Source organism: Poecilia mexicana, unplaced genomic scaffold (genome assembly GCF_051168715.1).
Source record: "Poecilia mexicana isolate PSO_F unplaced genomic scaffold, ASM5116871v1 scaffold_19, whole genome shotgun sequence".
In the NCBI taxonomy this organism is placed as follows: domain Eukaryota; kingdom Metazoa; phylum Chordata; class Actinopteri; order Cyprinodontiformes; family Poeciliidae; genus Poecilia; species Poecilia mexicana.
In genome coordinates this window covers 13,021,024-13,049,002 of record NW_028263388.1, presented here as the reverse complement: position 1 = coordinate 13,049,002, position 27,979 = coordinate 13,021,024, and the positions used below count along the sequence as shown (strand labels likewise).

Genomic DNA, 27,979 nt, shown 5'->3' with positions numbered 1-27,979 from the left:
CTTCTCTAGTCCGAATGACATCCCAATGTCAGTGCTGTAGATCCTGGTGGTGTGGATCAGTGAGTCGATGTCTCGCTCGCTCTTGGCGTACAGCTTGATGTCATCCATGTAGAGGAGGTGACTGATTGTGGCCCCATTCTTAAGTCGGTATCCGTAGTCAGTCTTGTTGATGATTTGGCTGAGGGGGTTCAGGCCTATGCAGAACAGCAGTGGGGACAGAGCATCTCCTTGGTATATGCCACATTTGATGGACACTTGTGCAAGCGGTTTGCAGTTGGCTTCAAGGGTGGTTTTCCACAGCCCCATCGAGTTTGCAATGAAGGCTCTTAGAGTCCTATTGATGTTGTACATCTCTAAGCATTCAATGATCCAGGTGTGTGGCATTGAGTCATAGGCTTTCTTGTAATCAATCCAAGCGGTGCACAGGTTGGTGTGTCGGGTTTTGCAGTCTCGGGCGACTGTGTGGTCTACAAGGAGTTGGTGTTTGGCTCCTCTACTATTTATGCCGATGCCCTTCTGTGCCGTGCTCATGTATTTATCCATGTGTCCGCTTATCTTAGCCGCTATGATGCCTGACATGAGCTTCCATGTTGTAGAGAGACAGGTTATTGGCCGATAGTTGGATGGGACTGAACCCTTTGAGGGATCCTTCTGGATCAGGATTGTGCGCCCTTCAGTTAACCATTCAGGGTGAGTCCCATTCTGTAGCAGCTGGTTCAGTTGAGCTGCCAGTCGCTCATGGAGGGCAGTGAGTTTCTTTAGCCAGTAGGCATGGATCATGTCAGGCCCTGGTGCTGTCCAGTTTTTCATACCCGAGACTCTTTCTTGGACATCTGCCACAGTGATGGTTACCGGGGCTTGTTCAGGGAGGTTGCTGTGGTCCTCTCGTAGAGAGGTTAGCCACTGTGCCTTGCTGTTGTGGGACGCCTCCCTTTCCCATATGCCTTTCCAGTATTGTTCAGTCTCCAGCCTTGGTGGGTCTGCTCTGTTGTTAGTACCCTGCCATTGAGAGTACACTTTAGCTGGTTGGGTGGAGAAGAGCCGGTTGATCCTCCTGGCTTCATTCTCTCTTGTGTATCTCTTTAGGCGGCTGGCCAAGGCTTGGAGCCTTTGTTTGGCAGTTTCGAGTGCTTCAGGTATGGGCATCTGGCTGTACTTCTTGGGTACTGATCTTTTCATTGCACCCCTTAGGAGCTCTGACAGCTGGCTCACTTCCCTCCTTGTTATCTTGATCTTAGCCTCTAACCGTCTTTTCCATGATGGATATTGGGTCTCATGGTTGCTCTTATAGCCGAGCATTTCAAGGATCACTGATGCTGAGTTGTATATCAGCTCATTGGTTTCTGTTATGGTGTTGGTAGGGATTGTTCTCAATGCTGCATTCACATCTTCAATGAGACTTTCTGATGGTACTTCACTCAGCCGTTGTAATTGGCGTCGGGGTTGCCTGGTGTTCATTCGGGCCACGATTCTCTCTCTCAGGTCAGTTGCTGTCTCGTTCAGCTTTGATAGTTCGTTCATTACTGGGGCTGCATACCCAGTCTCGGGGTGGGGAGTAGTTAACTCCCCCCTGACCTTACCTTTGGGCTCCTCCCTTATGCCGTAGCATTTGTGTTGTACCTCGTCAATCTCAAGTTGTGATAGCAGTTGCCGTTTGCGGATGTTGGAGCACTGAGCTACTAGTTGTTTGGCAGTCATTGTAGACTGTGGGTGTCGAAGTAACCATTCCACCCTCAGTCTTTGCATGTAACCCCTCTGACTAGGGTTACTTGAGTAGTAGCATTCCAACAGATCCATGTTTTCGTCTCTCGCCCATTTCCGTCTTGTTCCAGTAGCCCATTTTTCATCAAGGTGCTCTGGTTCCCCAGCACCTGACGCAGACCTTGTTTGGCCGGGCGACGTCTGAGCCGGCATGTCATGCTTATCAGTGTCTCTCATTGTATGAGGTAGGCTATATAGCTCCAAGGGTCTTGCCTAGGGACCCACACTGCATAGCTCAATTGCACTGTTGTAACTTGCCCCAACCTGGATTCGAACCCCGGTCTCCCAGGTGGTAGACTGGTGTCTTACCCACTGAGCTATACAGTCAGCTGGTTCCACCCCAAATCCAGCACCCTGAGACTGTACACGAGCCGTAAGGAAGGAGGCAGAGGACTAGTGAGTGTGAGAGCCACTGTCCAGGATGAAACATCTAAGATCCATAAATACATCAAGGACAAAGCCTCAACGGACGATGTGCTCAGCGAATGTCTCAGGCAATGGGGAACAGAGGACGAGGTGCTGGAGGAACCATCATGGGAAGACAAGCCCCTACATGGGATGTACCACCGACAAATAACTGAAGTGGCTGATATCAGGAAATCCTACCAATGGCTGGAGAAAGCTGGACTCAAGGACAGCACGGAGGCCCTCATCCTGGCCGCCCAGGAACAGGCCCTAAACACCAGAGCAATAGAAGCTCAGATCTACCACACCAGACAAGACCCAAGGTGTAGGTTGTGCAAGGAGGCCTCTGAGACAGTCCAGCACATAACAGCAGGGTGCAAGATGCTGGCAGGGAAAGCGTACATGGAACGACATAACCAAGTGGCGGGCATAGTGTACAGGAACATCTGTGCAGAATATGGACTGGAAGCCCCGAGGTCAAAATGGGGGACACCCCCAAAGGTGGTGGAGAATGACCGAGCTAAGATCCTGTGGGACTTCCAGATCCAGACAGACAAGATGGTAATGTCGAACCAACCGGACATTGTGGTGGTGGATAAAGAACAGAGGAAAGCCGTTGTGGTGGATGTAGCAATACCAAGTGACCACAACATCAGGAAAAAGGAGCATGAGAAACTGGAGAAATACCAGGGCCTCAGAGAGGAACTGGAGAAGGCCTGGAAGGTGAAGACCACAGTGGTGCCTGTGGTCATCGGGGCCCTCGGGGCAGTCACCCCCAAACTGGAGCAGTGGCTCAAACAGATCCCAGGAACAACATCAGACATCTCAGTCCAGAAATGTGCAGTTCTAGGCACAGCCAAGATACTGCGCAGAACCCTCAAGCTCCCAGGCCTCTGGTAGAGGACCCGAGCTCAGAGGATGAAAGAGACCACCCGCGGAGGGTGAGAAGGGAATTTTTTTTTTTTTTTATGTAATATACATACTCCAGTAAGATTTTCCTACCTGATAAACTTTATTCTCAAACGATAGTGGCAGACTTCTTTGTAGAAGATAATTTTGTTCTTTTTTTGTTCACAAATACGCTGCTAGACATCTATCCCATATATTACTACCAAAGATATATATATATATATATATATATATATATATATATATATATATATATATATATATATATATATATATATATATATATATATATATATATATATATACACTTTTTTTTTTCTAAGAACAGAGTTTTTCACTTGCAGCCTTAGACATTGACCGGCTTTTAGATTGTGGGATTACATATGCCAGATCCTAATTTGTGTATGGCAGTGTCTTTCTGCTTTACTTGGGTTAAGCATCACAGTGTTTTTGTTTCAGGAAAATGTATTTTGCAATTTGTTTTCTGCACAAATCTACGGAAGGGCCTGTAGTAATCTTTCTGTGTCGTTCGTTCAAGAATTTTACTTGGCCTTTAAACAAAAGTTTTATGTTCTTCCTGCTTTTCTTCCCATTATTTCCCAACAAATGTATAAACTGGGAATATGAATGTCACAAATTTGACACACCGTAAATTCAGACATGGTGTTTATTTATTTACGTATTCATGTTAAAAAAAATGGTTGCTGTTTTAAGTCCCAATTTTTTTTACTATTAAAGTGTTTTTTTGTTGTTGTTGTTGGACAATTTGATTTATCTAATAATCCATTCGCACTAACAGCGTTTTATGTTCCAGTGAAAGTTACTGAAATGAGATCCGCCTCTCAATGTTAGTGTCTACGTATGCCAGAGCCAGAGAGTCAGCAGAATGTGGAAGTAGTGATGCTGATGTTGTACAAATGGCTAAACTGCTCTATTGATTCTTAGGACATCTCCTTAATTAACCTAGACACTGTGAACTATAAGGGCCACTGCTCATGCAGGACTACCCTGTTTTAAGAAGGTAGTAGTTACAGCAATTTGTTTAAAAAAAATGTCAACACATCCCTGGAGATGGTGGCAGACAGAAACGAGGAAATGTACAAGTGTAAAGCTAAAATTATATATTTATGTAGCTGTATGCAAGGTTGATTAGGCCTCCATTCATTCTTGTTTTTTTTTTTTTGCAAATCATATCACATCATCTTACACAGGCCATCATACTATCCTACACATACAATCCTTGTCACTTTGACACAAGATGTGAGAGACTATGAAATCCTAGCAGTGCTCCCACATTAAGGTCATTTCTAGTATTGTTAGCTAATTTATCGGCTCCTGCTTTTTTAAAACTATGTCATGGTCCAGTTAGAGTCTATACCTGTAACGCCCTGAGCATTCACATAGATGTGTTTTTTTGCACAGTGGCTACTGCATTGTAAGATATTTGTATTTGTCTTAATGTGTGAAGTTGAGAGCGCAGCACACATGCAAACAATGTTTTTGTGCATGTTTAAAAAGTCATCAAATCTATGATTCAGCCACGTTTTAGAGGCTTTGCGGCAGTTGAAGTGCTCCTGCTTTACTGGCGATATTATCACGATAATGAGCGCTTGATCCTTATTGACATATGACGGTGAATGTGAGCCACTGCTGCGTTCCAGCACTTCTTCACACGTCTGCCGTCTGTTAGTCCTCCTGAACTCGGATCGATATCATCTTAAAAATCCAATAGCGTCCATGCTGTCTGCATAACGAGGGGAAGTAGTTGATGAAGATGATCTTAAAGGAGCAATGTATTTGCATGGCCGCTCCACACAGTCACTGCTTATCCCTGTAGACGTCCTGCGTGCCGTGCTTTGCTTCGGTTGAAGGCTGGTGTTAATTTATTCATGAGCATTTCCCCGTCTCTGTCTGAGATGTTAAACGGGGGCTGGGGGTGGCGGGGAGCAGCCCCACAGAGGATGGTGCTCACCCCCCCCAACACCTTTCTGTGCTTGCAGAGGTAAAGTTTTGACACGCACAGATCTGAGCTCTGTCTTCAGTTGCTCCTTCCTGATTCACAGTCTGTATCATACAGATGTGTATACCCTCAGCCTCGCACGGGCTCTGTGTCTGCAGCCGGCAGCAGGAGAAGCAAGGCAACGTCATCTGCTGTCGCCCAGTGAGAAAAGAGCAGTGCGCATTAGCCAGCCAATAGTAATGAAACCCAGTGATGCGCAAGACTTCCTCATGTTCAGGGCATGTATCTTAAATCTGGGATTTAAAATACTTTAAGAATGTGCTGAGTGATCTGTGAGGCAGCACTGGGAAAAAAAACAAAAATCAAAAAAACTCGACATATCAAGTCTGGCTCATTAAGGGATATGTGAAAGGAGTGACAGAAAGCAGGGGCGATGAGGCGTTTGTGCCTGCTGTTTTTGATCCTCCTCCATCTGTAATTTTAGTGCTGTGAGAACACAGAGACTGCAGTGGCCCAGCAGCCAATCAGAAAGCAGCTCTCAGCAGCAAATCAGGTGCAGCATAACATACACATACACACAAACCCCAAACACCTTGTTTTTATCAGCGTCTGTTGTTTGGGTGTCAAGAGTATACAAATGCATCGCAGAACTTCAAACCTGCCCACATCCTAATGTCACTTACAAACTAAATTAATAAAGTAGAAATACTGTTTATTTATTTTTTCTAATGTCATCTCCTCACAATGAAAGGAAACTTGAACTTTAGATACTCTTTAGGTCATCTTATCACTGCTTAAAGACAAGCGCCTGTCTTCTGCCGCAGTTCTTGCAGTACTACTGCCTGACCACCAGGGACTGGCAGAGGACTTGAATTTTAATGAGCAGAGATCTGCTTGTCTGTTTTCAAGTCAAGTCATTTATTCACAAGTGCATCGTTAAGAAGTATAATTTTCATGAAAAAATGCATTTCAATAATTTCATTTAGAAGGTAAAACTCGTATATACAAATTTAATTCAACCAGAGCGGCTTTAGTGTTTTTATCTGTATCATGATTGACAGATAACATAAAAAAGCCCAAATTCAGTTTATTAGCAAATTTGAAAAGTGTATAAGGCCAATAGCAGGATTTTTTAATAATATGCCATGTCTGTGTAATGAATCAACAAAACAAAACCACAGGGGAATATTGATGTTAGAAAGTTGTCCAGTCATTGTCAGCCTCCAGAGGGAATGTAAGCCACAAATCCCTCTTGGGATTAATAAATCATTTTCAAAAACATTAAAATTCAAAAACTTCTCCCTCTGTTGTTTGAACATTTGAAGACAACTGGAGTTGTGTGTTGTCTGTAATAAGGAAATGTGTTAATGCGTTCGGCCATATTCATGATGTCTTTCTCCTGGTTTTACCCATCAACTGGTCTGATCTTCATTATCATGGTTTTTAGAGAATTGTCAAGCCCTTTGAAAGTCTTCCATTGGACACCAGCTGCATGGGGTGAAGGACCCCAGGTGTAGATACCGTTTGGGTTGGCGTTGAAACAGTCCCTATACCAGAACCCACCATATGTGAGCCTGGCACAGTTTGAGTCATGCTCGTCTTGATCTTTGTCAGTGGTCGTGAATTTCTTTCCGCTGTGATAGCTTAGAGAGTCTCCTATTGGAAGAAAATCATAATTATAAAAAAAAAATTGCAGTCATTCTAAAAGCTATTGATTAAGAACTAGGTGTCTTACCTGCTGCCCCATTTATGAAACTTCCCAGGTTCAGCTTGTATCCCTCAGACTCTGGACCAACAGAGAAGGCAGAATAATGAGCAAACACCTTTTGACCATCGAAGTCCTCCATGTCCACCCTCAGCTCATAGTTTCTGTCTTGAGTCAGCAGGTGCATTACTTCCAGGCCTAAAAAACAAACAAACAAAATTAAACTTTCAATGTGTAAGTGGGTTTCTGTGTAGTCTGGGTAAGTCTGGAAAGGGAACGAATCTTATTACGTATATTTTTAGGTCTAAATTAAAGTTCTTAGGATGGTGAGAGTTTCTTCTCTTGTTTTGCATGATTAGTTTCGTCATACCCAACCAGTACTCTCCAGCAGCATTCCCAAATCCAGATTTGTAATGATCCCACTTCATGAAGAAGTTGACTGTGCCATCCTGTCTTCTCTGAATCACCTGACTGTAAACGAAGACAGAAAAATCATCATAATAGTAATTATTTCTGAAAATGCCTGAAATAAGCAGACACACTTGATTAGAACATCACAATTTTACGAAAACTTAGGTTGTCGCTATGTAGGTTTGGGTTGAAGCGAGGGTGAGCAGCATCATGATGAAACTGAAACAGCTGCCTGAGAGCTTCAGAAAGAAGATGGTAGCATTTTATGAGTTCATTAAATGTAGTCTCAAACGAATCTGAAATCAGTGTGGAAAACAATCTACAGTGAAAGACATTAAGAAAAAATACCAGGATACCGAAATCTGGCTATCCAACCAATTTCACCCTGAGGGCAGGCTGCCTAAAATCCTAAAATTATATCAATGGACTCCCAGGTTTTAATTCATTTATTAGTTAGTTAATTAAATGTGTAATGCAAAACACTTAATTATCTGACAATTTTGCATTATTGTACGGTTTAACATCTAATGGTTTTGGTTGGCTTTACTACGCCTATAAAAACATAAACAAGCACAGCTTTAAAGTTATGATAAAGTCAGAGCTTAGCAGGGGGATAAAAGCCCAGACATTAAACAGATGGGTGACCTCTGGAAACAAAAACAAAAAACAAGCTACTTGTTTGTTTTGTAGTGAACTTTGCTCGCTCATCCTCACCGTCCATTTTTCTGCAGAGCCACCGAGGTCGTCTTTGCCCATGTCACAGTAAGCCAGCACAGGAGAGGTGGGGCCCGCTGGGTAGATGGCGTAAACTCCGTCCAGACCCGAGCCAGACCTGTAGACGTCGCTGCAGTCTCTGGGCCGAGGCGACTGATACGCAGCCGCCGGCAACAGCAATGCCAACACAACTCTGAGCTGCAGATTAGAGATGAAAATGCATAAATTCATTTTTTGTCCTGTTACTCTGAAGAAAACAGGATTCAAAAGGAAGCGCAACAGAAAATACAGAAGAAATTCAGAAAATTATATAAGAAAAAAAAAACAGATCTATTCTTGGAGGGGGGGGGGTGGGGTTTGATGCTGCAAATGTATTTCTAAGAAAACGAATGTTAAACTAATAAAGCAATGTTTTACTTCAGAAATCGGTTGGGCAAGTAAGGCTGGAGAATATGTTCAAAAATAAGAGAAAATCTTTGTGGTTGCAATGACACCGACAGTCAGTTTTCTTTATTACAACTCTCACCATCATTGTGATATCGGCTCCTTTTATTTGGAAACACGACTGGCTGAAAAGAGAGCATACACATGTTTAATGATTTCTGAATTCAATTCCATTTAAACCAATCATTCACGTACTTACCCTATTTAGGAGAGTAGTCACACCACAATCAGTTTACTGGCTGAACACATTCTTTTATATTACTGCAGCTCCGCTGGTTGCGACACTCGGTATTTTCCCTGGTTTTCCCCTGAAGTCATACTGTTTATTTTCTCACTGATTCGGAAATATTGGTGTGTCACATGTACAAATGCTGTAACTGTGCTGCCTAAATCGCTTCCTGATTAGTTTTAACGGAATTAACGCAAAATCTTTGAGATTGCAGGGCTTCCTTGTCCTTTACCTCATTAAGCAGGTTGGCTGGGGCCACTCCAAAACATGACTGTTACTTCTAGACATAAAAAAATACAATAGTAATTCTCATATAATGATTCAAGTGCCTAATTTTCTGCATCCAACAGGACATTTCATGTAGTGAAGAGGAAAGCTATTGGTCAGTTAAAAGGTGTTTTGCCTGTCTGGGACTTTTTCAGGATGAGGATTGTGGGTCAAACGTGGGTCAGCTACTCTGAGTTGTTTTCACAAATTTGAAGCTGGTTCATCTTTGCTTCCAGATGTTTTCGGAGTGCATTTAGACTTGAGAATCAGTATGTCTCCCTAGCGATTCGTAGGTCTGGAGATAGACTGAGAAATCTATCTAAAGCAGAACGTCATGTCTATATTTCGATGATTTGAGAACGCTTCCAGGGAGACAGTTCTCCACACAATGACAGTATCTCTACTAAAAGCTGTTTTTGCTGGATGCAAATACGTGGCACCAATTTAAAGCAATAATAAGCAAGCTTTGCAGTGATATGAGTTGTATCGGCTAGAAGCATTTTTACAAGAAACAAAAAAAATCCAACTAAGCACAAATACTTTACTTTCTGTGCAACGTGCAGATATGGGCAGGTCAGATGATGAATTCAAGAGTTCTCTGTTAGATGTTCAAGTCGTTGGATATTGTTTTATAACCCAACCTTTTCCACAAGGTTTTTTTATGACCTGTCTGCCGTGTTTAGTGGTTTTCATGATGCTCTTTGTTGATTACAGAAAACATATAAGTAAGTCAATATTATTTTTTACATAGCAACTTTCTCAGATAGCAGTCGCACAGTGCTTATTGAAAATAGTAAAAAAAAAAAAACTGTAAAAGCAGTATATACATGTGTATTTATTGCCTTTACTATATAAAAAACTGACTTCCGGTTATTTTTTGAGAATTTTATTTATTAAACGTTTTGAATGTTGAGTTTTATTTTTCTTCCACTTGACGACAATAATGGACTACTTTGTTTCTCGTGAAATCCCAAGTATGTCAAAGTAGATTCTAACAAATGTTAGAATGGAATTAACGTTAAAGTAAAGGCTCAGAATTGTACATGTTCAACTTTTCCCAGCCGGTGGTATAATTTTGTCACATACAGAGCAGCATGTTGTCCTCAGAGCTCTTGTTGCTCCAGTGAGAGCTTGTTCCAGATTGTCGTTGAAGCTTTTCTTTCTTGTTCTGGACTTTCTCACTCATTGCCAGGTATTTTTAGCTTTGACAAAATACCACTATCTCTCTCTCTCATTCTCTCTCTCTCACTCTCTGTGAGGACCTCCCCTCTCTCTCTCTTTTCTTGCCCCCATCCCTCTCTCCCTGGCTTCCAGGCCAGGGCTAGCTGCCACAGTCATTGAGTGCTCAGGTTTCACACTTTAAGCTGCAGGCTGACAAACATGGCAGTGGAGGAAGCAGCAGAATACTTGGCAGAAGTAAGTCCTCGCTGTAGTTCACTGTAACGTCATTGACTGTAATCAGGCTTCATCTCTCGCAATGGATTCTACACACATGCTGACGTGTGTAGAATCTGTTAGGGTGGGATTCAGTGATGCTATGGAGGCTACTGGTTGAGCGATGGGACATTAGCGGTTGATGTTATAGGCTGAGCTGATGGGACAGGTCGCAGTGATAACTTTACTGCACCACTCTGCTGCAGTGCGCGGCTGTGTGGATGTGAATGCATGCGTGTGTCTCAGTGTAACCCTTCACTCTGGTTATACGTTTATAAATGGCTGCTGCGTTTGTGCTGCAGAGTATGGACATTCAGAGTTCTGCATATACTGTTTCATGTTACATGCTAATATAGATAGAGGCACCTGACCTTGGGCAGTGGAAGAAACTAGTGTGTTTGTGGGAGTAGAGGCGAAAAAACCTCAGGCAGGAGAAATTAAAATAAATTGGACGACCATGTCTGATTGATGTTTGATAACTGCAGCATTAACTAAAAAGACAAAAGACAGTCGTTACAGTATGAAACGGTGACAGTGATATGCGATATGCACTATGCAGTATGAGCCTTCTTAAAGGGATAGTTCAGATTTTCTGAACTGAGATTATGGGAGTTAATTATGAGCAGTCTACATCTTATCTAACTCAGATAAATTTTCCTTGAGGAGTTGGTTTCACATCACAAAAACACACAAAGAGGGGAAACTGAACAATACCACGCATAAAGAGACTGGAAATCATGGTTTGGCTTGGACAGTCTTTGGGTTGATGGATGCTGCCTAGATACTTGAACATAATTCTTGTCTATTTCTTAACCCTCTGATGCGTAAGTGGGTCCTTTTTGACCCGGTGAAGTCATCTTTTTGCAATATCTTTGTAATGAAAAGTTTTCATCACTTCATATTCAAGGTTTTCCTCAAGAAACATGTTACTGATATCATGCAATTAAAATTTTTAATTTACCTTTTATACATTTTAAGAAATAGCATGTTTTATGTTACTACCCTATTCTTCCGTGAGTGGGTCCAAAATGACCCGCATTCATTTCCTATGGAATTTAATGGGAATCTTTGTTTCTTACCAACTGTGACTGTCAGGAAAACATTTTTTGTGAACCAAACACACTGAGACCTAAGTGTCACCCCTGAATAATCTTATTTTACACAGCAAGAACTCTTACATTTATTTTTTTATCTCACAAATGTGTTTGTGTGTATCATATTAGCATATTAGCCTTCTTCAAAGTTAGCCAACACTAGTTATCTAACCAACTAGCTAGCAATTCCACCTATACTTTAGTGTGCATGTGTATTATGTGTCTGTGTGTGTCAATCATGAGTATTGTGACAGCATTATTGTCACGAATCAACATATTAGCCTTCTTCAAAGTTAGCCAACACTAGTTATCTAACCAACCAACTAGCTAGCAATACCACCTATACTTTATTGTGCATGTGTATTGTGTGTGTGTGTGTGTGTGTGTGTGTCTGCGTGTGTCTGACACCCTGGATGAGAAAACCAAGAGAGAGAATGTGTTGAATGACATACAAAACCTGCTGATCAATGTGTTCAAGGTTCTTTCTTTTACCATCTCAATAAATAACATAAAAATTCATAGCTATAGAAATAAATGCATAAACAAATGAGCCAGAAATAGAGTGCCTTCTTTGGGTCAGGGGGAGGAAGTCCTTCCCCAAGTGGAGGAGTTCAAGTATCTCAGGATCTTGTTCACCAATGAGGGAAAAATGGAGCAGGAGATCGACAGGCGGATTGGCGCAGCGTCTGCAGTGAAGCGGGCGCTGTACCGGTCTGTCGTGGTGAAGAGAGAGCTGAGCCAAAAAGCAAAGCTCTTGATTTGCTGGGCAATCTATGTTCCTACCCTCATCTATGGTCATGAGCTTTGTAGAAAAATGAAAATATTTCAAACATGAAATAACTCTTGTGTGAAATAAAACACGGTAGAAAGTATTATACAAAACATTATTTTGAATCAAACTGACAAAAGTAGCATAAAAAACACATTGATTGTAACCCGGGTCAAAAAGGACCCACTCACGGAAGACTGTTTAGTCAGTCACTCACGCATCAGAGGGTTAATTATAAAGCTTTAATAGTTTTCTCATAGGATTAGCCCGTATTTAACTCCCATCTGTTTTCAAGCAACTCTGACCAGCTTCTCTGTCCCCACTAAAGTAGAGGGGCCCTCACATCAATTCACTGCCACCTCCTTGTTCAGGACAAGTTGCCATCTTTTGACTCGTCTCCCTTTATCTTTGTGGTATTTTTGTGTACTTATCCTCTCTAAATGCCCTCTGAGGACAGAACAGCTGGATTCATACAGAGATTAAATTACTCCATTTATCAGACGAAAGAGAGCTGAACTCATGTGATCAGTCCACTTGACAGATTTTAATTTGTAAATGTTTTTTATAAATTATGTATAATTCTCATTCCACTTATACTCCATGTTTCCTTTATTCATCTTGTAAAATGTAGTACAATTTGCAACAGGGTACTCCGACAGAAAATCTCCTAAGAAACGAAAAAAAAAAAAAAAACTATTAAAAAAACTAGTTTCATAAGCAATTGCCTTCTTAGATTGTTGCTTGTTAAAATATAATAATAAAGTTTTATTTCATTTGATTACATTTTTATGAGATACTTTGCAGTGGCCTGTCACATAAATTTCTATCGATTTTTTTAAGTTTGTTGTAACGCAACAAAATGTGTAAAAAAAACAACAACTTTGAATACTTTTATGAAGTATCTATAAGAACTTGTCTTGATCTTGACTTCCCTGTTACACTTTTAGTCTCCCAATGTGACAAAAGGCTATAATGTCCCCTCTGTGTTTTTTCTTTGTTATATCATGCTACTCAGCTTTTCATGCATTGCTGCCTACTACTTTTGACATGTTTTTTTTTTTCTTTTAACTGTAAAGAAACAACCATAATCATTACACATTATGGTGTAGATGTTGTTTCCTTCTCCACATATAGTCACCATTTGTCTCCTCTATCTCAACCCGGTTTGTGACTAAACTTGTCAACATCATTAAATTGTTTTTTTTTTTAATTATTATTATTTTTGTCTCCGTAATTGGCAGATTCTTTCCACTGATAACCCCCGCAGTCTGGATGGTATAATGATGTGATGAACAACACAGTGATAGTTTGACACCAACCAGTGTGACAGATGGAGGAAATCATTCAGTTTCATCTGTTATTGGAGGAATTACACAAAGGTTCTTTTAAATAGGAAGGCACTTGTTGGGACCAATTCCATTGTTCCCTTGATGACTGACATGACTATGTAAACTGGCACATTTATCCTTACCACTGTTATCTAAACACTAGCTTTGTTGCTCACATTCTGAGGATCTTTTGAACGCTAAAAAGCTTTATTTAATTTCTGCAGATGCATCAATCCATCACATTACTTGCCCTTATGTCTGAGTGAAGTTGTGTTTCCAGAACTTTGAGTTTCAGTCTGTTTTCACATAAACTTCTCACAGACATGATTGCCAGGATAATTTGTATTTGTATTTGCCAGTATTTTTTCCACGGTGGGCTGAGTATTTATTTCAACCTGATACATACAGATTGAAATAAATACTTATTCCTCTCATTTTTTTTGTCCAATGACCTTCAGCAGCTGTGAAAGATGCCTCGCATTTTTTCTAGTCACCTAACAACCTTTTGGCATATTTCCAGCTGGCTCTTTGACCACTTCTCTTTGCTGAATTGTTAGAGTTCAAATAAACTGATTGGTTTTCTGGCACTTATATGACTTTTAAGCATATGCCGCAAAAAATTGAATAGGCTCGAGGTAAGGGCTATTCCAGAAACAAAATGTTGGCTTTCTTGATTCAGAAATTGTGATATGTTTGGGTAAATTACTGTCACATTTCAACCATAGCATGTACCACAATAACCAAGATTTGAGTCTGCAATGAAAAAATACATATTAACAGCAACATGGACTGAGCTCTAGCAGACAAAGGAAAAAAAGCCCTTGTTCCAAAACCCACTGACACAATTCAAATACCCTCTAGAGAAAAGTGTTGTGTGGTTGACAAGATCAATTTTGAGCCATTTGTACACAGGAGTCAAACGAAGGCTTTCAAACCTAAGAAAACTGCTGATTGTTAAGCCTGATAGTGGCAGCAGCATGCTGTGGGGTTGTTTTGGTGCCAGTGGGTGTGGCGTTGAAGAAGGAACTGTACCTCCAAGTTCATTAATTTCACCTTAAATCAACAGCTTGGTGGTGCTGCTCCTGGACGTTTGCAGCAGCATCAGGTCTCAAACTGAACAAGTAATGCATTTGTTGTTTTCAGAAACTTGGCACAAAGGATAGTTTAGTTGTTGTTGTTTTTTTTTCTACCAAAGCAGGACAAATCAACTTTTTAGTTACAATCTTCAGCCTCATGTTTACTTTTACACAAAATGAAAAAATGTGTCAGTCTAGTTTAATCAACGATGAACAATTCATGGCTTTCTAAAGGCTGGAGTAGTTTTTTTTTATGAGGGTGGATGTGTGAGCTAGGTCTCCAATAATACTCTATACTCTATATGCTGCCAAGTCACATCTCATTCGAAAAGGTTTGGCAATCTGCCTCGCAACCTCTGTCAGGGTTTCAGGAATCCCAGAATCACATCATCCCGAGATGTTCTGCCGTCATACAACAGTGACAGAAAGAGCCGTCTGTAAACCTGGTGAATCTGTTAATGCAGATTTTTTCATACATGTTGTCATATATTACATACCAAAAGCAGTGTTTGGATAGTCTGATTTCGAGTTATCTTAGTCAGAATTAGAGCTGATTTGTTTTTAAATGGTTTTTTAAAAGAATGATGAATGTCTCTCCTTTACCGGATGTTGAGAAAAAACAACAACAAAATATCAGGTTTCAGAGGGGTTGTGACTCACACTGATATTTGTCACAAAGAAAGCAAACCAATCCTTTCACATATTTTGCTGGAGATTTAACACATTCACTGAGAAAGCTCAGCAGTCAGAGTCAGGATCCGAACCAAAAGAGTTGCATCTGGATGGGGTTAGAGGTGTAAAAAGGGCTCACTTAACCAGGTAGACTGGATGTTTGGACATATCTACACATCCAACACATGGAGACAAATGTACGATGTAAGTTTGCTTGTACAGGTGGTGAGGTTATGTATCCGATTGCAGTTTCTGTCAATACACTTGTGAATTTTTTTTTTTTTTCTGATTTTCTACAATACTAAAAAAACAAAAACAAAAAAAACAAACATGACAACAGCAGCATTCCTCAGGCAGTTTATCGCTGCAGAAAGCCATTTTGGTTCTGAATGTTGATAAAACTGAACTATAATTTCCAAAGAGACAAACCCTGAGCTGCAGTTTTGGGATGTGTAATAATGAGCCATTTGCTTAGAGGTTTGTACACTTGCAGTTGAGTTAGTGAGTCTGATGTCACAGCCTCTGTCTGGTGAGGCGCCCCTCCCTCCTCCCTCCACACTTTGTGAATGTGCAGCGATATGGTGTGAGATAAGAACCATTCAGCGAGTGGGAAATGAGCTCAGCAACCAGCGTTAGCCAATAATCTGCCTGCATTAACATAGATTACAGTGCAGATGACATTGTTGTGTGTAATACAAGACAGGTCAATAAATCACGTAAAACTAGTATCATCTCAGTTCTCGCTTTGTTTCGCTTGTTTGTACATTTTCGAAAATGTCAAAATGATTGTGAGGCAAGTTGAGTTGAAATGCATAGCAACGTTTTTTTAACCTTACTCATTTTAGTTTTACATTTATCTTCAGATGTATTAGGAAATGATCGTTTTGTCAACTTGATTGAAAGTAAACTTTTTTTAAAGGAGTGTGCATAAGACTGAGGTGACAATTTCATAAACATGACCGCATCTCTCATGAACATGAAGGAGTCTTCATGAATTTTTATGAGAATGGTCAGGAAGTTTCATTTAGTAAACACTTTTAATGCAACATTGCATTAGAAGTGTCAACTTTTGTTCCTTTTGCCCACTTCTAAAAAGAAAAAAAAAAAAGAAATCAAGCGGCAACACCATCAAAGAAAATGTTTTGGGAAAAGCAGAAGCAATGTTGCATTTCAGATGTTCATCTAAATACATTTCCACCTAAAAATAACTGGAGTAGTTGGCAGTCGGTGCTAAAACAAGAACTGGATAAGGGGTATGTGGAGAATGTGCACATCTGACTCCGTGGGTGGGGTGGACTGAAACTCAGCTCAGCATTGCAGTCATGAAATCAGACACACACACACACACCCTGACCATTGATATCAACTAGGTTCTTAGTTTCTGTTTCAGCCGTGCATAACACAGCTCTCTTGCTTTTACCAACTCAATCATACCATAAAATTCTCACACATAGCATCACACATGTAGGAGTATATTCATGTGAGCTGAAAGCTGTGGCAGAATAATTAAATTACCGGTAGATCTGCTGCTCGCCTGGTGTAGAAAGCGCTTCCAGAAGAGACTGGGATCAGAAAAAAAACGTGCTGGTAATTAAAGCACCACACTGTTTATTGTTCAACTTTTTCTTCTTTTTTTTTTTTTTTGTCGAATGACAGTTGCCTTGATTAATGTGAGTTATCAGCACAGGCCTCAACAGCCTTTCACAGACAATAAAATTTTTTTTTACAATCATATCTGTGTCATGTGAAGAAAAGTGTGTTGGTTCGAACTAAACCGTCATCCAAGACGTGGTAAATGTCTCAACCGTTTGGCAGTTTAATCCAACAGAGATGTTGAAAACTGTGTACTCTTTCATGAATTTATGTCTTCTAGCCAAAAAGCTCCCACACAAACCATTGAACCCATTCTGGCTTACATGCAGCCTCTCTGAGCTCACCGTCCTGATGTTAACCTCTTGTTTTTATTTGATGTTTAACATACGAGCCTTGAGGGATTTACTGAAGGCATGTGCTACAGGGGTGATGAGGATGTTATGAGGCATACTGTACATCAGTGAGCCTTTGTTTCCGTCTTAAGTGCTCCAGAAATTGTTTAGATTGCTTTGATGTTCATTAGGCCTCAACAAAGGAGTATGCCATGCATCTACTTAACGCGGATTGCCAAGATAATGAACCCTCCGCTTTCTCTCTTTCTGCAGACGGATGTGAACGCTTGTTATCTGCGCGCAGCTCGGGCCGGAAACCTCGAGAAAGCTTTGGATTACCTGAAGAATGGAGTCGACATTAACATTTGCAATCAGGTAAGCGTATCATACTGATAACCAGAAAAGGAAAGAAAGAAAAAAGAAAAGAAAAATGTTTCAGGACACTTGAATACTGGAACTGCCATTCTGGAAGGCCAGATGCAGCAAAGCCTACAACAATTGAAATGTCCAAAATAATTTGAAAAACAGACGTTTTCATAAGGTATTTTAACTTCTAGACTCCGTGACTCTTTGCTTGGATTTTAGAGCAGGAAGGCAAAACTGAAGCAGAAGGTTCATAAAAACAAAGTCTGTCGAAAGCATGAGAGAAAGTATGTTTCATGCCCAGTGAACTCGAGGTCGACCCGCTTGAAAGATGAAGAGGAACTTAATTTTTCTTCACGACAAAGACCCAAAGCATCGAATTTAACAAAAACAAACGAAAAAAAATTGGCTTCCCCTAAAGAACGTTGAAGTTTTGGAATGACGCAGCCACGGCTCGGGCCTAAATCCAATAAGAAATTTGTGAAGTAACCTGAAGAAGGTTGGGCGGGCGAGTCGACCTTACAGTCTAACAGTTTTTTGCACAGAAAGTGGACGAATGTAGTGAAGACAAGATTGTCTATGCGGATAACTCCTCATAAAATCAAAAGGCACTCTGACAAAGTGCTAGCCCAAAGACGTTCACAGTTATGTTGCCAGTTTTGCAGTTTGCGATTTTTACTTTCCCTGTAAAACATTTGATACATTTGATTACATTAACTGTGGAAAAAAGGCTGAAATTATGTATTTTGCTCCTATGTTTTTCCATCATAAAAAAACAAAACTGCAGTTCAACAGGGTTGTGTAGACTGTTTTTCTGTTAGACCTATCGAACCCTTTTCTTGGTTTTGATTGCTCTCTTTCTTACTGCCATCTTGTCTTCCCTCTTTTTTTCCCCATACAGAATGGTTTAAATGCTCTCCATCTGGCCTCAAAGGAGGGTCATGTGGAGGTGGTAGCTGAACTCATCAAGCAGGGCGCCAACGTGGATGCAGCCACCAAGGTGGGTAGCACCCATTGGCCTCATAAATACAGACACATCACGCAACACAACAGTAGTCTGCTGAATTTGCACTTTCCCAAAGTCACATTGCTTTAATGGCATCTTAGGAGATGAGTCGTTGTGTGCTACGGGGGACAGATAAATTCAGATTTGGTTTTGGAATATTGACACTATTCCACTACGTTATTCATTTCTTGGCTGTAAGCGTAAGGTAATTGTATGTATATAGCACATTTTTCAGCAGCAAGGCAATTCAAAGTGCTTTACATGAATTCAAAAGGAAATACAAATGAAATCACAAACCAAAGGAAAGGGCAAAAGAAGAAAGAGAATCTAATAATGTGGATGATTCATTCCAGTTCTGAGTAGCCAGGATAGTTTTTCCTGTTAGTTTGCTCTAATCCCTCTTGTGGGTTACTAAAGTAAAAGTGAGTAGGTATCGTCTGGACTTTCTTAGTACGTTCAAATTTTGTACGTACTACTTTGTACGTACGTACTAAAAAAGTACGTACTTTTATTCTAAGTAGTAATAAAAACAAAATGTTCCTGTTCTCCTGGATTCTTAGATTGTTCAAATTCCTTTCCTGGGCAACAAAAATAGGAGTCTCTCTGCATAACAATCTAAAAAAAGCAAAGTAAGTATACTCTGGACTTTTTAAGCATATTCTAAATTTGTAAAAGCAGTGAGTACTCCACAATATTATATCAATATTAACATTGATATTGTTACATACAATATCAACATCAAATTCTGGCCTATTTCTGTGCTGCATTGAATAGGATTGAGTTTTTCTGAGCAACAGCGGCAGCAGGAATGACAGAAAGACAACAGCTGCTGCTTTATGTAGCTTTCAGACATGAAACAGGTGCATCCATTTAATCAGTTAGCGTGCACGTGTGGGTGTGTGCGTGCGTGCGTGTGTGTGGTAACAACCACTTCAACACACTTATCAAACATGTACATCTGATTGTTGCGCTTATTGTTTCTCTCACTGCGTAAGTTCTAGTGCTGCTTGTGTGATTTTTCCATATATTGAGATTTTGTTCAGAAATCTCTAAATGTGAGTTTTATCACAATTCAAGTGAGAATTGTGAAACTTTTATCTGCTGAACTGAAACAGTTTTTGAGATCAAAAAACGTATATGGTTTGCTGAGTTCGATTCCTGAGGCAGATTATTACTTCAGACTTTGTGTAAAACCGTCTGTAAGAAGATTAAGACTTTCAAAACTTAAAAGAAATCTAAACAACACTTGTACATGTCATCAGGTGGACAGAATTTTCAGCCATATGAATGAAATATAAATTATCTATTAAATGCCGAATTCATTTACAGGATTTTAGAAGCAATGCAGCAAAACGCTCATGGCGTCACACATCACTATTCCAACTATAATAGAAAAAGCATTATTTTCTATCTTTTCAAGCAGAAAGATTTGCTGAGAGCTTTGCCATTTTTAGGTTTAACGTAGTGAAACACATGATCACGTTAAAATTAGCTTCGGTGGGATTTTAAAAATATACTTTTATGATTTTACACTTCTCAAAGATGCCACATTACGTTTCAGTCAAACGTGATGGTGAACATGTTCTTTGTTTTTCACTACAGTGGCGTTTTCCCCAGGTAATCTTTCCAGATAGTTTTCTGGAGTCGTTTTTCTACTGGCTGCATTTTCAGTAATATTTTCCAGAGCCAATTCAGACAAAAATGGGTAAAAAAAAAAAAAAAATCCAATACCACTGTGTTTTACAGAGTTTGCATTCAAACACATTTTTAAAATCTGCCAATATTAGTGACAAAATCCTGCTTTTTCTCCACAGGAATGCAGATAAAACTTTTATCAAAGCCTTTTTTTTTTTTTTAAAGAAAAAGAGAATATGAACGGTTTTTTCAGAGTTTATGTACCGAGATTCACAGTAAATGAATCACTGAAGATTGTTGGTCATTCCTTGATTTTAAGTTTATGTGAAGCAAAAGCAATAAAGCAGCTACCTTGTCTAATTTCCCATCATACCGGACACATCTTGCAGCCTTTAAACATGAATGAAAATTAGAATCTTCTTCTGGGTTAGAGGTAACATCAGTTCAGTTTCAAGGCTTAATTACTATCAAGTTGTCATGAATGTATTACCAACTAATTCTAAAGCTCTAATTTTATTTTTCTCTTTTCATTGAGAGATAATCCACTTCATCTGGATGTTTTCGCACCGTTTGAAGTGGCGGTCTGTAGCTTTCGCGCCATGGCCCACGCCTCGGAAGTCATCTTTGTTTCCTGCTTGTTTGCTCGAACAGAAAGGGAACACCGCACTGCACATCGCGTCCCTCGCCGGGCAGAATGAAGTGGTGAAGGAGCTCGTCACAAATGGCGCAAACGTCAACGCGCAGTCCCAGGTACGACACACACACACGCACACACACACACACCCACGGTGCGAAGCGTAGTGGAGTGTGCGCACGCATACAGATGAATGTGTGCGCAAGCTGCTGTACACACATCATCCATCTGGGGACTGTGTGTGTGCTGAGTCAGCAGTTTTGCAGTGCAGCCTGGCCTATATTCAATAGTCGACACGCACGTTTACACACACACACACACACACGCACACAGTGGACTCTGTGACCAGAGGACCCATAATAATGTCAAAGTCAAAACCTTGGCAGAAGCTGCTGAGAGTAGGAAAATACAATAAGTTGTTATTGATATGTGTAAGGCTGCATTGAAACTCCAGCTATGGCTCTTGAGAAAAATCATGAATTTCATTTTGCTGGAGCCTGTCAGTGATGGGGGAGGGGGACGTTTTATTATAACATTCAGTAAATCACGAGGCACGGAAATGGATCAGTACCAAAAGCTGAACATGCTGAGCAGTTGAGAGTAAATAAATAAAAACCCGGACGTGTGTGGAGCTTAGTCATTTTTATGTCCTATTATCACGCCCATTAATTTGTGTCTGTTGACTAAATGCTAGTGGAAGTGATTCTGTTGATCTACATGAGAATTTTTTTGCGTGATTGATGAACACAATCAAGCCTAGTTCAAACACTGAGATGCTTGCCTTGCAGGAAATCTTTGTGGCCCTTTTAACGCTCGTTTCAAACAGTTTGTTCAATTCTGGCTCCGCTGCAGTGCTGCGGCTGCAGGATTTCTCTTAATCCATCAGACATTATCTTGCAGGAGTCCTGAATTCACAGCAATGTACAGCCGATTGATTTAGACCCAACACAAAATCTCTTTGAACAAATATTCAGCCAGGAAAATTAGGAGTTTGATTGCTGTAGATATTTACCTCCATAAAAATAAAAACGTGGAATAATACAGTGAAATCCTCCAGATTATTATTGAAAAACATAACTGTACACATGAAACCTATAGCAAGTTATGTGTCTTGTTAACCCCTTAATGTTAGATTGTTAATAAAAAAAGTATTTCTCCATTGAAGAGCTGTTCTGTTGTTGCTTTTGGAACAACATGTGCTTTCATGCACATTCTAGACTAAAATGAAAGAAAAGGAAAGACACATCGATCAAGGCCACTTTGAAAGTTTACAGAAAAGTCTGGCTGTTAGCAATCATTTCTCCTCTTAAAATTTTTGCAAATTTTAAAAAAGAAAACAAGTCGAAATAGCAACAAAAGGCCGACTATTGAGCGATGTGTTTGGTGATGTGCTGTCAAGTAGCAGCCTCTCAAAAACAAACACATACTCCACAGTAACCCCGGCAGCAGGTCAGGTTTTATCTCCACTGCTATCAGGTGAGAGGTATGTGTGGAGGCGACAGTATGCACATCACGAGAGGGCTACTGCAGTTCTCTCTGCTTTAAAAAAAAAAAAAAAAACAGCCAGCTTTTGCTGTTTCTGGGTGGGATGTGGGTGATCAACTCTTAGACATAGTGCTTTATACAATTTATATACGGAGATCAGGCAAAGGGTGTTTAAACCTTTTTCAAAATGAAAATGAGACAGTGATGCTGGAATGTAAGCACAGTTGCTGCCTGCAGCGTGGATTGATGTGAACTTTAAGTTTTGGTGCGTGTGTGTCAAACTCGGCGCTCGCGATAGCAGTTGTCTGCTTAAATATCATTTTAGCAGTCCAATAAAATGCCACATTACATCAATGTGAATAGATGTTAAAAGAAGTACAGAAAGCTACAATATTTTTACAGTCTAATAGGTAGTTTCATGAAGACGTTCCGCCACGACCAGCCCTTTGAGGACATTCAGGATCTTGATGTCGCCTGAAAAGAAACTGCTTGTGTGATGACAGTGGAGAAGATCCACCTGTATTTAGCAGTTCATACAAAACTTATCCGCTGGCTGAGTTTGAGCAACAATTTACTGTAACTGAGTTACAAGATTGAGAAGATTGGAAAGAGACAAAAAACAAACAAACAATATCACACAGTCAAAGACAGTAATACTTAAAACTTCAATCAGAAAAAAAAAAAAAAAAGAAACGGCTGACTACAAAACAGCGACACTTTCTATGAGAAAAACAAAACAATTGTCAGGCTGCATCTTGGAAATAAACGGCTTCAAAAAGCACTGAAGTTCTGAAGCATGCGCAACTTTTGCTTGAAGGAAAACAAAGACCCTTCAAAGTTACACCAATAGACCTAAACACATGGATTGTTTTGTATTTTGTACTCTTTCTAATATTCAGGTGCATTAATGTTACGGGGCTGTGAGTCAAACGTGCTTAGATTGAGAATCTGGTTTGTATCTGATGTCATTGTTTCTGTAAAACAGGATTATTTTGTGCTTTTGTTCCCAGAATGGCTTTACTCCACTGTACATGGCAGCGCAGGAGAATCACATGGAAGTGGTGCAGTTCTTACTCGACAACGGCTCCAGTCAGAGCATCGCTACAGAGGTAAGAAGAAAAACACACACACACACACACACACACACACCCACACACACACACACACACACACACACACACACACAAGTGCAGGCAATAAAGGTACTTATAAAACATGTTTGCATGCACCCACACAACTCTTCACCCATCTCTAGCAACTACACGTTGCCCCATCACCGAATTAACTCGCCTGGAATTAAACTCTAAACATTATCGCAAAAAAAGTGTCTCTGGCAAACGGATGCCATTAACTAGTGGGTCATTTAGGAGATGTTGGAAATTATGATTCGGAATAAGAATAAGGGTTTCGGGGAGATTAATGAGTAAAAGGAGAAATGATGAGCACAGTGTGACGATGACGTTTGAAAAGAGTGACCTTGGCTCGCTTCAGCTGCCTGTACGGGGAGAAATCAGTGACGTTGTGTGGCTGACGTGAGCAAGCAGAGCGCTGTGAGTGAGCCATCTGCAGCCTGACAAAAAGCTGGCATCTTTGCATGACTATGACAAACACACTGTCCTATTGGGACACAGATGATGTTTACTAGCGACTGGTAGCCACCAGCAAGCAGTAGGTCTGATTATTATCACTTAGTATTTATTTATTTTTACTATTTATATATTTTCCAAAAATTTTATGTAAACATGTACACATAAGAAATAAACATCCCTGAACATCCGAAACAGTCTTAGTTGCCCATCGTAAGAAATAGTAACTCGATTGATTACTCAAAGATTCAATAATTTCAGCCCAAGCAGCAAACAACATTTCACTTTTAAAATGTATAACTCCTGCAAGCATGAAAAATAACATTAATCAACTTATCCTGAATGCTTTACAGCAGGGTTATTTGATCCTATTGAGCATCGGTGATGATCTGAGAAGAAGAGGGTTTAACTTGAAAACAAACAAAACATTTCAACTTGCATGACTTTAATGTAACATTTAGAAGTGTAATTAACTTGTTTATCATCAAACTATGTAAGTGTTACATGACATTACAATGTTTTAATAAACATACATTTTTATTCATATATATTACAAAAAAAACAAAACAATCATAGTCTTGTTTGATGCATGTTTATGTTGGCTGGGATAGCAAATTAAACATTTTCAAATTTCATTTCATTTCAATTTTCATTTTAATTTTCATTTTGTTGAAAATCTTTAACTGCAGTAAAAATTAGGTCATATTCTGTACCTTTGCTACCTTTCTCTGCAAACCATAAGCTGGTTAAATAAAATGCACACAAGCACCAGATGAAAGAATTTTCTAATTTTAAACTATGAGACGTTTTTGTTGTTAGCAGTTTTTGCCTGATATGGAGGAACTGCTGCATTAACTAGAGGCCTTTTGTTTCTGGGGCCATATTTGGCAGAAGAACAAATATTTATCCTGCTCCAGTGCTTTATTTTGTCCTTTTCATCAGATTTGCTACCTCTTTACAGTACAACATGTAGCTGCCGACTGATAGATGTAAAAGGTCTGCACCTTTTTATTTTTTTATTTTTTACAAAAACAATGTTGTTGGAATCTTCCGTGATGAAGATCTACCCTTCTGATGTCTGGACACATTTTAAACTATCTTTTTTTGGAAATCCAATGTCGTATTTTCAGAGCTTTGTCCTTGACATTTCCACAAACCGCTCCATCGCACCTCATCCCATGTTTCCCTCCTCTTCCCTCCTTCATTTGTCTCAATCGTTTACGTTTTAGTCGGCATCTGTCTCATCCTCAGTCTGTCTTCCAACACATCCCACCATTCCCCTCCCCTGACCTTCTTCTCCAGCCTCCTCCAGTGGGATACAGAGTGAATAATTCATGCAACCAAACATATCTATGTTGATGCCTCCGTGAGGCATCTCAGTGTGGTTAATAATTCAGTTTCAAATATTTCAGGGGAGCAAGAGAAATTAGAAATTTTCCAGCATCTTTTTTTCTTTTTGTGCTCTTTTTGCTTTTTCTATAAATGTAATATTTAGTTTGCATTTCTGTTCCGAGTTTAGTGTCCCATTTACATGACAAAACATCTCGTCTCTGGTTAAATCTAATCGGTACTGTTTCAGCAAAACTAAATAATGCTGAGTCACTGCAATCTTTAAAGAAGATAAAGATCGACTTCCTTTTCATGCTTTGTTTCTACATCTTTTATTGTCTTTCAGGGTATTTTTAGGGTATTAAATAGGCTACATGAATCCATAATAAGGCAGATTAAACACGAGATGTTTCCTGCAGTGCATCTCACCACTTTTGAAACCCTCAAAAAAGACTAAATTTATGCGTTTGAATATATTTGCGCTCCCTCGGGCGTGGCTGTGTGCGCCACTTTGGAGCTGTGTGTCTGCGGATCAGGCTGTGGATGTGTGTGTACATGCTGACGTGTGTCTGTGCAGATACTCGCCTCTGTTCAGTTTTGTGTGCAGCATGTCTTTGATGTTTGGGTGTGTAATGATGCCGAGTCGGTGTTGTCCTGAGGGTCTGCGCCCTGCGTAAATATACATTTATTTGTCGCACAAGCAGAAACTTGTGAGGAGAAATCTTTTATTTTCACCAGTGACCCATAGGAGAATCGTTGCATTTCAGTTTGTGTGTTTGCAGGTTCGTCTCCGCTCCTCATTTGAAATCCATTAGCAGATGTATTCCCTTTCGATTTTGTTCTACAGCGAGACACTGAACTACTATTTAAGCACTTATCTGTAGGACTGAATTGCCTAACATGCTAAGTGGTTATTAGATTGCTTTGTGCTTTCAGACAAATTTCATCTGCATGATTTCAGATTAACATGCCTGCTATCCTTACTACAAGTGTCTGCATCTGTTGGGCATAAACATCTGACTAAGACGGTTTTGCAAAAGCAAAAAGCCACAGTAACCTTTATGAAGATGTCAATTGTTTGTTTAGCAACCTGCTTGTGTCAGAGTTCAGATCTGCCTTTCGACTTGCACAATTGTTTTATGGTTTGCCAGTTTGTGAGAGCTATAACTCCATATCAAACTAATTGTTAATTTAAGGTGAACTAAAATGCTACTAAGGCTCAAGATGCCACTTTCCAGCTGTTCACCAGTAGCTATTCATTATGTTCAATTAGTTAGCTAACATGAGCTGAATTTGGCTGCTAGGTAGGAGAAGGCATTTATTGAATCGCTCATCATTCTTGTGAAAAATTTGCTATTGCGATAAGAATTTAGATTGATTGTGACGATGATGAATTCCATCTGAAGACCCCAAAGGCTGACTGAATTGTTGAGATTGTTTGTTTTACTATTTACTCCAATGTTGGACCCATGAGAACGTCAATAAATATTAATGAATTCAGGCTACTTGGTGATCTGAATGACATTTCTATGAATGGAACTATTATCCCGACCCTTGGGTTAAATGTGTGTTATCCAATAGCGGTCTTGATTCCGTTTTCTTTGTGTAAATGTCTGTAAATACTAATGCTGTGATGCAGGACAAAGTTCAGATTTGTTCTGACAATGAAGAAATATCGCGTCTTGTTGTATTGTACCATACTGTATGAGTCTTAACATCTTAAGCATGCGGCTTAGTGTGCCTTGAGGACCAGGGTTGGGAAACACTGCTGTTCTTAGGTGTCACTAGCAGTTACTATAATGTTAAAAAATGCTAAGTTATTGTAAACTAAATGCTACTTGCACAAATGGCATAAATTGTTGTTGCTAACTTAATAAGCCAACAAACTAGATAGTTATTGGATAGCTACTAAATATGCCATCAGCAGCATGCACAATTAATGCTAATGCTTTGATATTCATATAAGCTATATGATTGAGTAAGAACTAAAAAAAATAAATAAATAAAAAAAGCATTCTTTAATGTGTTTTCAACAATTTCCACCTTTCAACAGAAGTCACTCACGTCTTCTTGAATTGTTTCTGCTGACTTACAGGATGGTTTTACGCCACTGGCGGTGGCGCTGCAGCAGGGCCACGACCAGGTGGTTTCCCTCCTACTGGAAAACGACACCAAGGGGAAGGTCCGACTCCCAGCGCTGCACATCGCTGCCCGGAAAGACGACACCAAGGCCGCCGCCCTCCTCCTGCAGAACGACCATAACGCAGACGTTGAGTCAAAGGTACGGTCTCTTAGCCCTGAGAAGCAACAAACGCTCTCGTGCTATTTCAGTGTCAGTGAGCGGGTTTGGGCATTCATGACGCGTTTCCTCTTACAAAACCTTTACTTCTGAACCTTCGTTCCCATCCACCCATTATATTTGCAACGAGGATCTTTGCTTTATATTTGCAAGATTTAAGAGCAACAAAACATTGTTTTACATTTAGAGATGCCGTCAATATGTTCAGCTTTAACGGTAGTAATGTACCGAATGAGTCATTATCTGAAAACTTCCACATTTCGTTTGCAAGTAATCCTTGATTTTAATCTTATTTTTTAAAAGACCTGTTTTCTTTTAGTAGTGTTGGACACGTGAGGTCATTTCTTTTGACTTATATCTGGTGTTATTTTTATTTATTTATTTATTTTGTTACTCTCACTTGTAGGAAACAAGATTTAAACATATAATTCCCCCATTGCAACTTGAATTCCCGTGCAAATGAATGGGGGACTGTGGTTTTGTGAATAAATAAAAATCACAGGCTTATTAAGCAAAGATTGCAGGCCGGTATTTAAAAT

At 40.0% G+C, this 27,979-nt stretch overlaps 2 protein-coding genes across 3 annotated transcripts in view; one reads left to right on the top strand and one right to left on the bottom strand.

Moving 5' to 3' along the window:
- The window catches only part of LOC106921405 (ankyrin-3-like), a 139,585-nt gene that overhangs the window by 46,314 nt on the left and 65,292 nt on the right, over positions 1 to 27,979 (top strand). For both annotated transcript variants that reach the window (XM_088016307.1, XM_088016306.1), the window contains exons 2-6: positions 17,377 to 17,478; positions 18,368 to 18,466; positions 20,759 to 20,857; positions 23,237 to 23,335; positions 27,237 to 27,422. In XM_088016307.1, coding sequence (XP_087872433.1) covers positions 17,377 to 17,478; positions 18,368 to 18,466; positions 20,759 to 20,857; positions 23,237 to 23,335; positions 27,237 to 27,422 — 585 coding nt within the window. The remainder of the gene's footprint in view (positions 1 to 17,376; positions 17,479 to 18,367; positions 18,467 to 20,758; positions 20,858 to 23,236; positions 23,336 to 27,236; positions 27,423 to 27,979) is intronic.
- LOC106921406 (microfibril-associated glycoprotein 4-like) lies at positions 5,930 to 8,561 on the bottom strand. Its single transcript, XM_014993094.2, has 6 exons — positions 8,509 to 8,561; positions 8,392 to 8,434; positions 7,866 to 8,063; positions 7,111 to 7,207; positions 6,771 to 6,938; positions 5,930 to 6,691 (listed from the first exon to the last, which is right to left on the bottom strand). Exons 2-6 carry the CDS (start codon positions 8,395 to 8,397, stop codon positions 6,441 to 6,443), a joined length of 720 nt encoding a protein of 239 aa, XP_014848580.1. The 5' UTR covers positions 8,398 to 8,434; positions 8,509 to 8,561; the 3' UTR covers positions 5,930 to 6,440.

What these genes read in the sequence shown, in the direction of transcription:
- LOC106921406 (XM_014993094.2), bottom strand. An exon ending in TGCTGGAGAGTACTGGTTGG is followed by an intron (nt 6,939 to 7,110) that starts GTATGACGAAAC and finishes TTTGTTTTTTAG; the next exon opens with GCCTGGAAGTAATGCACCTG. An exon ending in TTTCATAAATGGGGCAGCAG is followed by an intron (nt 6,692 to 6,770) that starts GTAAGACACCTA and finishes TTCTTCCAATAG; the next exon opens with GAGACTCTCTAAGCTATCAC.